The 9,157-nt window shown below is 56.4% G+C and overlaps 2 protein-coding genes and 1 long non-coding RNA gene across 4 annotated transcripts; 2 read left to right on the top strand and 1 right to left on the bottom strand.

Annotated features, from left to right (window-relative positions):
* Positions 1-253: 253 nt before the first annotated feature.
* Positions 254-3,155, top strand: LOC111945003 (uncharacterized). The gene is made up of 2 exons (XR_002871485.2): positions 254-315; positions 2,698-3,155. It is a non-coding gene; the product is annotated as an uncharacterized LOC111945003 (long non-coding RNA).
* Positions 2,897-6,335, bottom strand: MED20 (mediator complex subunit 20). Of its 2 annotated transcripts, XM_086861652.1 has the most exons (4): positions 6,255-6,335; positions 5,759-5,910; positions 4,740-4,993; positions 2,897-3,493 (listed from the first exon to the last, which is right to left on the bottom strand). In XM_086861652.1, the coding sequence occupies exons 1-4, from the start codon at positions 6,266-6,268 to the stop codon at positions 3,278-3,280; spliced, it is 636 nt and encodes a 211-aa protein (XP_086717778.1). In that variant the 5' UTR covers positions 6,269-6,335; the 3' UTR covers positions 2,897-3,277. The 2 variants fall into 2 exon arrangements, with proteins under 2 accessions (XP_086717778.1, XP_086717776.1); XM_086861650.1 differs by lacking the exon at positions 5,759-5,910 and having other exon boundaries at positions 6,255-6,309.
* Positions 6,336-6,342: 7 nt separating this feature from the next.
* BYSL (bystin like) lies at positions 6,343-9,072 on the top strand. The gene is made up of 7 exons (XM_086861649.1): positions 6,343-6,664; positions 6,746-6,902; positions 7,194-7,332; positions 7,456-7,589; positions 7,694-7,854; positions 8,037-8,139; positions 8,507-9,072. Exons 1-7 carry the CDS (start codon positions 6,400-6,402, stop codon positions 8,853-8,855), a joined length of 1,308 nt encoding a protein of 435 aa, XP_086717775.1. The 5' UTR covers positions 6,343-6,399; the 3' UTR covers positions 8,856-9,072.
* The last annotated feature ends 85 nt before the right edge of the window (positions 9,073-9,157 follow it).

Raw genomic sequence — 9,157 nt, 5'->3', positions numbered from 1 at the left:
ATTGGCTACAGTTCACGTCACTCAACGCCAACGTCCGCCTCCCTCTCCGCCGCTTACTCTATTTGCGTAGCGCGGCACACAGGCTAAGACCGCGGGTATTTACGCTGTGACCGTAGAGTACGCACCCCGCTGGCGTAGCGTACGCCGCCGAGGGCAGAGCGGTGTCGGGGCGTACGGAGTCTGCGCAGCCGGCAGGGGGCGCTGTTCAATGGGCGCCGGGGGGGGCGGGCCGGCGCGGGTTCGAGTCCCGCCCCCGGCCGTGACGTACCGGGCTTTGTGAATCGCGGGGCCGAAGTTCGGTTGAGGCACGGGAGGGTAAATAAGGGTGTCTTGGAGACAAAGAGGCTCTTAAAAGGGCGGCGCGGGGGCCCCCGAGAGGGTGGCGTGGGGTGGGAGGTACCCCACGGGGGCCCTGAGGTGATGGGGGTGCTGAGGTGACTGGGGGGGCGCACCCCACGGCGGTCCCTGAGGTGATGGGGGACACAAGGGGGAGGCTGTGAGGGCGCTGAGGTGATGGATACCTTGAGATGGAGATCCTGAGGGGATGAGGGGCACCCCAGGGGAGCCCTGAGGTGAGGGGGGAGGCAAAGGAGTTCTGAGGTGATGAAGACCCTGGGGTCACCTTAAAGGGTCCCTGAGATGTTGGAAGGGCCAAGGCGGGGGGGGGGGGGGGCTATGGAAGACCCTGAGGTGATGTGGGGACACCCTAAAGGGTCTCTGAGGTGATGGGAAGGGTCCAAGGGGGACTGTGAGGACCATGAGGTGATGTGGGGACACACCAAAGGGTCTCTGAGGTGATGTAGACCCTGAGGGGACACCCCAAAGGGTCTCTGAGGTGATGGAGACCCTGAGGGGACACCCCAGAGAGTCTCTGAGGTGATGGGAAGGGTTCAATGGGGGCTGTGGGGACCATGAGGTGATGGAGAAGCTGAGATGGGGGCTCTGAGATTAAGGGGGTCATACCCCACATGGCCCCTGAGGTGACAAGAGACCCCAAGGCGATGGTGGCACCAGTGCCTGGCCCACTTTGACCCTGTGCCTGCACAGAAATCCACACTGACACAGCTGCAATGAGCCTGCAGCATCTAAATTAAAATTGGAGAGTAATGAGCCACACTCACTTGTGAGATTAAAAAAATGCCACAGCACAACAGAACAAAAGCCCCAAAAATCCCCTGGGGTGGCAGCAAGACTGGCTCTGCCACTGAACCACTCGTGACCCTGATAAAATCACCTGTATAAATAAATTAATTATTATTTATATTATCACCTGTATAAATATATAATATTTATATATATATTTATACCTGTATAAACCTTAATTATATATAATATAGAACTAATTTTTATATTATTATGATAAATATTATTACTGTTATATATTATGCAAGTTAGAGATGATAATTATAAATATGAATAGTATATATTTATGTCTGTATAAAGTAATGTATTATTTATATATCATCTGTATAAATAAATAATTAATATTTATAAATATATAAAAAATATTTATTTATAAATATAAACCATGCAAGGTTGAGGCCTTCATTCCCAAAAGCCCTGCTCCCTCTTGGTCAGGCTTCAGTTCAGGGAATGAAACAACACTGACATAGATTTTGAGAGGTGCAGAAGCAGAGAAAAAAAAAAAAGGATCCACAATCAACAGGCTTGGCTGGGACATAAAGAACTAAATCCTCCTCATCCTCACGTCTCTGGAAACCCACTGACGTCAAGGGGTTAATGAAAGGCAGACTGTGGCTCCAGGGCTCCCTTTTTGGAGCTCCAGGAACAGCACAATGTATTAATAAAACCCCAGCAATCCCCAGGGATCCCAGCACACATTTCCATGTTTTTTAGGCACATGAGCAGAGTTTTGACATCTCCGATTCCGGAGCAGCCTCGGGAATTAACAAAGCATTACCAACATTCACCGTGACTAATCTGCTCATTAAGAGGGTTTTGGGGTTTTTTTTTTTAACTGTAAGGCTTGTAATGGGAAACAGGACAGGGATAACCATCCCTACAAATCCTAGTTTTTTCCCATAAGTTTTCCCAGCTGAACTAGGTGAATTTTCACCACTGAACACAAGTCATGAACTTGGGGCTAAAAGGTGCAAAAAATTCAGTATATTCAGCATTCTACCACACTTAAGGGACATTGTGCCATTTCTTAGGGCTCATGAACCACCTCTTTCTGGGCCTTGTGCTGATTAAATTTATTAAATGCTCACAACTAAAAGCTCTGAGCACTCCAACAGTTGATTAGGTTTGCAGGTAAGAATGATTAAATCATATTATAAAATCAAGCCAACAATCAGCTGGTTTTTTTTTTCCTTTTTGCTTCAGAAAGAAAACCTGTTCAAGATAAATTATTTCTGTTTTCTTTGCTCCTCAGACTCGTATGGGCAAGGAACCAATTATATTTTTTCTGGAATGCTGGTGCCTTCCCAGGAATATGAAGGAAAAAAAAATATATTGAAGAGATATCATTATGTCTTAAAATTAATCTTTGGCTGGTAGTGCCCAAATTCTTCCTTATTCCATTGAATCTGAAGCCATCAGGATTCTTCAAATGGTGTGCAGGAACAGGATATTTATTACCTACCTTAAAAACAATGGGATAAAGCTGCTGGAATTCTCTCAGTGACTGAAAAAGCTCCTGCCAGGCTCATTCATTTTATTTTTTAATTTATCCAGAGCCTTCATTGAGAGCCAGCAGATTCTGACATTCCCATCAGCTACAGAGGACGAAGGCAAAGTAAGAATGTGCCAGGAACAGGAATATGCAAGAAATCCTGGAATTTTTTTCACAGGGAAATGTTTGCTTTGGGGGTATAAAACTCTTGAAGCAGATCCAAGGGAACAGTCTGTAAATAAACACAAACCAGCACAACCCTCACTGTGCAGGGACAACTCCTCCTCCCAAAATCCAGTGTTTTATTGGCATGAAATACAATAAAACACCAATGTGCGTATATAAAAAATATAAATTGAAGAGATTTCTCCTGTAGCTGTTTGTAGTCACAGAAGCTCTGCCCTTACTTTTGGCTGGAATTTCTCTTTTCCCTGTGGATAAACAGCAATTCCCTGCACAAAACACTGTCCAAAGAGCCACGGATCCAATAATCCCAAACCATGGAGGACACCCAGAATTACACACGGCATTGGAAAACATAGAAATGGGAAAAATCAAGAAGGGAAAAAATCCTGGGGCTGCCTGCTGTGCCACGTTCTGGAGGGATTCCTGATCCAGTCCAGGAGCTCCAGAAAATTCTGTTCACCTGATTCCAGCCACAGGCACCTGCTGCTGCTTGCGGATCTTGTTGAAGAGCTCCATGTACTGCACCATGGTGTCCCCAGGGCTGTAGGCGCTGTCGTGCTTGGAGCTGAACACCGACGGGATCCCGGGCGTGTGGCTGCCCATGAAGCTCTGCATGAACTCCATCAGCAGGTTCCAGCAGTCATTGGCAATCACACAGGGACAGTATTCCACCTGGGAACACATCCCACAGCCCTGGAGCTGGTGGCAGGGACAGTATTCCACCTGGGAACACATCCCACAGCCCTGGAGCTGGTGGCAGGGACAGTATTCCACCTGGGAACACATCCCACAGCCCTGGAGCTGGTGGCAGGGACAGTATTCCACCTGGGAACACATCCCACAGCCCTGGAGCTGGTGGCAGGGGCAGAATTACATATGGGAATATACCCCAGACCCCTGGAGCTGGCAGGAAGGACAGTATTGCACCTGGGAACACACCCCAGAGCCCCTGGAGGTGACAGCAGGGGCAGAATTCCACCTGGGAACACATCCCACAGCCCCGGAGCTGCTGATGGGGCAGAATTCCACCTGGGAACACATCCCAGACACCCTGGAGGTGACAGCAGGGTCAGAATTCCACCTGGGAACACATCCCACAGCCCTGAAGCCTTCATGCAGGGAAGGCTTTTCATGGAAACACCCCAAAATATTCACCATCTAACAAGGATGGGTAAATATAAATGAGACAGAACGTGTTGGGAACATGCAAGAGGACCCTTTCCAAAGGGAAGGGAAGGTAACATGCAAAGGGAAGGACAGCAAGGCCCAAATCAGTAGGGAATTAGCACTGGAAAGGTTGTTTTATCCCCTTGGCCATCCTGAGGGATGCTGCTCGTGTTGTGCAGCTGAAATTTCATCAGCTTTTTATCAGGATGGCATTCCTGCAGGGATTCCCTGTGCAGGGACAGCCCCAGAGCACCTGCCTGGATTAAACCTTGGGAGAGGAGATCCAAACCTGCCTCCTGCACCAGCAAAACAACTGGGACACAGACAGGACAGGGAATTACAGAATCATGGAATGTTTTGGGGATGGGACCTTAAAGCTCATCCAGGGCAGGGACACCTCCCACTGTCCCAGGCTGCTCCAAGCCCCAGTGTCCAACCAGCCTTGGACACTTCCAGGGATCCAGGGACAGCCACAGCTTCTCTGGGAAATTTTTTCCATGGCTTTCCCACCCTCACAGGGAAGAATTTCTTCGCAATATCCCATCTGTCCCTGCCCTCTGGCAGTGTGAAGCCATTCCCACTTTTCCTGACACTCCAGGCCTTTATAAATAAAACATCTCCCTCCATCTTCCCTGTTGGCTCACTTCAGACACTCTCAATTAGATCACACCTAAACCTTCCCTCTCCAGCTTCTCCCATGGAATTTCCCCACCTATCCATGCATTCCCCACCCTTCTGAAATGGCTCTCACCTCCACAGATATGCCCCTGGCGCTGGGGCCCATGGTGACCGTGCCCAGCTTCACCAGGAAGTCGCAGTACTGGTAGCGGGTGCCGCGGCTCTCGATCTTGTTGGCCTTGGCGTTCTGGAAGAAGCCCTTGAGCTTCACCATGAGGGTGTCAAAGTTGGCATCAGCCACCAGGCAGGGCCCGTTCTCAAAGAGGGCAAAGCAGCTCAGGGGGTACTCGGTGTTGTGCATGACATACATCAGCTTCCCTGTCTGCCCTGGAACGACAGCGAGGGCGCGGGGCTGGAAAACCAATATTCCTGCCTTAAAGCAGCTCCTCCTCCTGCCTGTAATTCCTGATCCTCACGGGTTTATTGTGGTATCCATTCAGGGAAGAGCTTGGATTTCTTTCTGGAGATTCATGGGGAGAAAGAAATCCTCGGCAGGACCAGGATAAAACACCAGCATGGCTCGAGGGGAGGTGACAGGAGAACCCCAGGAGCACCCACCTCCCACAGGCATGGAGGGAGCTGGGCTCTGCCTCTCCTCCAAGATCCAGCTGCCAAAAAAGCAGGAAAATGCTGCTCTGGAAGATTCCAATGGGTCTGGCCGGGAGCAATGGCTGAGCAGAGCTGGGGCTGCACAGGCTCAGTGCAGTGTGGTGAGCATCACATAAATCAGTGCTTGAAAGGGATGTGGGCACCCAAGGGGAGGAAGATGAAGGGAAAGGGAAAAGGAACAGGAAAAAAGGACAAGAAGAGGGGGAAGGAAAAGGAGAAAGGGAAAAAGGAATTGTAGAATCATAGACTAATGAAAGTTGGATGAGACTTTCAGGATCAGCCAGTCCAACCCTCAGCCCAGCGCTGCCACCGTAACCCCTCAACCACATCAACCAGCATCAGATCCTGGAGCCTCCTCCACACCTCCAGGTAAGGTGGGGAAGGAGAAGGGGGAGAAAAGAAGCAGGAGGAAAAGCACAGGAAGGAAAAGGGAAAGAGGAGCTTGGAGAAGGGCTGGCCCCGCTGCCCCCCGGCCCTGCTGACCCTGTGTGCCGAGGGCGGCCGCGGTGTGATAGGTCTCGCAGTCCACGCCGAACGTCCCCTGCTTGTCCGCGCCCAGCGCCTCCAGCCGCCGGGCCAGCAGCTCCACGGTCTGCTGCACGCTCTTACCCTCGGCCACCGGCACCTGCGACACGCTGCGACACGGCCCAGGGCTCACGGACCCACCGGGGCACCGCCGCCCGCGCCCCCGGCCCTGCCCGTGTCCCCGGGGCTGCTCCGCACCCTCCACCCGGACATTCCCCCCGGGGCTGCTCCGCACCCTCCACCCGGACACTCTCCCCGTGTCCCCGGGGCTGCTCCGCACCCTCCACCCGGACACTCTCCCCGTGTCCCCGGGGCTGCTCCGCACCCTCCACCCGGACACTCTCCCCGTGTCCCGGGTCCGCCCCTCATTCCAGGAGCCCATCCCAGTGCCGCCCCCCACTCCAGGAGCCGCTCCCGGTGCCGTCCCCCCCGTCCCGGAGCCCCCCGCTCTCACCAGGTGACCCCCATGGTGCCGGTGCCACCACCGGAACGGGCGGGGCCAGAGGCGCCGGGAAGAGGCGGAGCCGCCCCGGAAAAGGCGGGGACAGGCCCCACGTGTCTCCCCGGTCCGGAGCCGGTGCTTCCCCGGTTCCGGCGCGATGCCCAAGGCCCGGCGGGCGCGGGGCTCCGGCGCGGCCCCGGCGCTGCCCTTGGCCGAGCAGATCCTGCAGGACGCGGCTCCGCGGGCGCGGGCGAAGCGCGGGGCCCCGGAGGAGCAGGACGGGGATGGCGGCGGGGACGGGTTCGTGGACGCGCGGCTGTCCCGGCGCATCCTGGAGCAGGCGCGGCGGCAGCAGGAGGAGCTGGAGGCCGAGCACGGCCCCGGAGCGCCCGCAGCCCCCCGGCAGCGCAGCGCGGTTCTCGGTGAGCCCCGGTAACCCCTGGCACGCTCCGGGACCCCCGAGCGTGCTCGGCCCCGGGCTGAGGCAGCGCCGCTCCCCGCAGGTCCCGGCTCGGACTCGGAGGATGATGAAGAATGGCCCTCGCTGGAGAAGGCGGCGGCGGCCGCGGGACGGGGCGGGGATTACGGCGGGGAGGTGGAGGTGGACCCCGAGGACGAGAAAGCCATCGAGATGTTCATGAACAAGAACCCGCCGCTGAGGTGAGAGGAGGGGGCTGCACCGGGGCAGGGACCCCGACTGAGCCCGGTCCGGTGTCGGCCCCGTGCGACCCCCGACTCACCCCTCGTCCTGTCCCAGCCCCTGACTCAACCCCTGTCTCACATCAACTCCCAATTCACCCCCATCGTGTCATCCCCCGCGACCCCCGATTCTCCCCCTGGTCCCGTGTGGGCCCTGCACAGACCCCAGCTCGCCCCCGTCCCTTGTCAGCCCCCGACTCGCCCCTGTCCCCTCCCTGGTCCCCCAGTGACCGTGTCCCGTGCCGGCCGCAGGCGCACCCTGGCCGATATCATTATGGAGAAGATCACGGAGAAGCAGACGGAGGTGGAGACGGCGCTGTCGGAGCTCTCAGGCTGCCCCATGCCCCAGCTCGACCCCCGTGTCCTGGAGGTCTACAGGGGCGTCAGGGAGGTGAGGCCAGAGCAGCCCAACCTGCAGCCACCACCCTGAGGTGCTGAGGGAGGGGACAACGCGCTCGTGTCCCTGCTGTCACTGCCCCCTGTCATGTCCTGGCCCGTGTCCCTGTCTTTGAAGGTGCTGTCCAAGTACAGGAGTGGGAAGCTCCCCAAGGCGTTTAAAATCATTCCTGCCTTGTCCAACTGGGAGCAGATCCTCTACATCACTGAGCCAGAGACATGGACAGCTGCTGCCATGTACCAGGCCACCAGGTAAGGTCACTTCAGGGACCCTCTGGCATGGGATTTTTTGGGGTTTTTTTCCCCCTGTTTGGCCTCCTTTCCTCATCCATCCCTTCATGCTTTGTTGTTGCCAGGATATTTTCCTCCAACCTGAAGGAGAGGATGGCCCAGCGGTTCTACAACCTGGTGCTGCTGCCACGGATCCGGGACGACATCGCCGAGTACAAGCGGCTCAACTTCCACCTGTACATGGCTCTGAAGAAGGCTCTGTTCAAGCCAGCGGCCTGGTTCAAGGGTAGGGGTCCTGCAGGGTCCCCTCTGGGGCTTGGCTGGGTACCTGGGGGGCTGTTGCATGGCAGGGACCCTCCAGCTGCTGCTGCGAGAGTGATGATTTCCTGGGCTCGGGGAGAAGGGGCTGAGCCCCAGGGCTCTGCCTGTGGATGAAGGTGGTCGGTGCCTGACTGTCCCCATTCCCAGGGATCCTCATCCCGCTGTGTGAGTCCGGCACCTGCACGCTCAGGGAGGCCATCATCATCGGCAGCATCCTCAGCAAGTGCTCCATCCCCGTCCTGCACTCCAGGTGAGGCCCTGAGGGGCTGGGGGGGAGCAGCTTCTCCTCCAGGGACCCTGGGAAGTGCCTTGGATCCATCCCTCAGCCTCTCCAGCCCCTGGGAGGTGGTGAGGGGCTGCTCAGCTCCCTCTGGGGTTAAGATTCAAGGCTCAGCTTTGTGCCTGAATGTCTGGTGCTCCATGGCTCCAGTCTGGTTGCCCCTCCATCCTTGTTCACTGTGGCTGTAGCCTGGTTCCTCTCATGTCCATTCCTTGGTCCCCATGACTTCAACCCAGCACCCCCTGACCCTTTGCCCATTCTTCTGTCCCCATGGCTCTGTCCCCTGACCTCTCTGTGTCCCCGTGGCCCTGTCCCCTGAGCTGTCCCCGTCCCGCAGCGCGGCGCTGCTGAAGCTGGCTGAGATGCAGTACAGCGGTGCCAACAGCATCTTCCTGCGCCTGCTCATCGACAAGAAGTACGCGCTGCCCTTCCGCGTGCTCGACGCCCTGGTCTTCCACTTCCTGGCCTTCCGCACGGACCAGCGGCTCCTGCCCGTGCTGTGGCACCAGAGCTTCCTGGCCTTGGCCCAGCGCTACAAGGAGGACCTGTCCTCGGAGCAGAAGGAGGCCCTGCTGGAGCTGCTCAAGTTCCACAGCCACCCGCAGATCTCGCCGGAGATCCGCCGCGAGCTGATGAACTCCAAGACGAGGGACGTGGAAGGGGAGCAGCCAGTGGCCATGGAATGAGCAGGGAAATGCTGGAGCCTGGCCTGCCCTCGGGACACTGCTGGGATCCTGGATCAGGAGCGTCCTTCCTGGATCACTCACTGGGAACAGACTGTGCCCACAGAGCTGCACCAAGCGCCCTGTGCAGCCCCTGTCCCACCCAGGAGCCCGGTGCCACCAGCACTGGGACACTGGCTTGTCCCTGTACTCAGAAATAAAACCAGAGCTGTGTCAGCCAGTCAGGGCTCCTGGGTCTGCCCAGCTTAGTCCCAGCCTGTCCCTGTCCCCACCAGCTTCTGGAGCTCCTTGTCCAGGGCTTTTCC

Source organism: Cyanistes caeruleus, chromosome 24, assembly GCF_971803275.1.
Source record: "Cyanistes caeruleus chromosome 24, bCyaCae1.hap1.1, whole genome shotgun sequence".
NCBI lineage: Eukaryota > Metazoa > Chordata > Aves > Passeriformes > Paridae > Cyanistes > Cyanistes caeruleus.
This window is presented reverse-complemented; position numbering and strand designations above follow the sequence as displayed.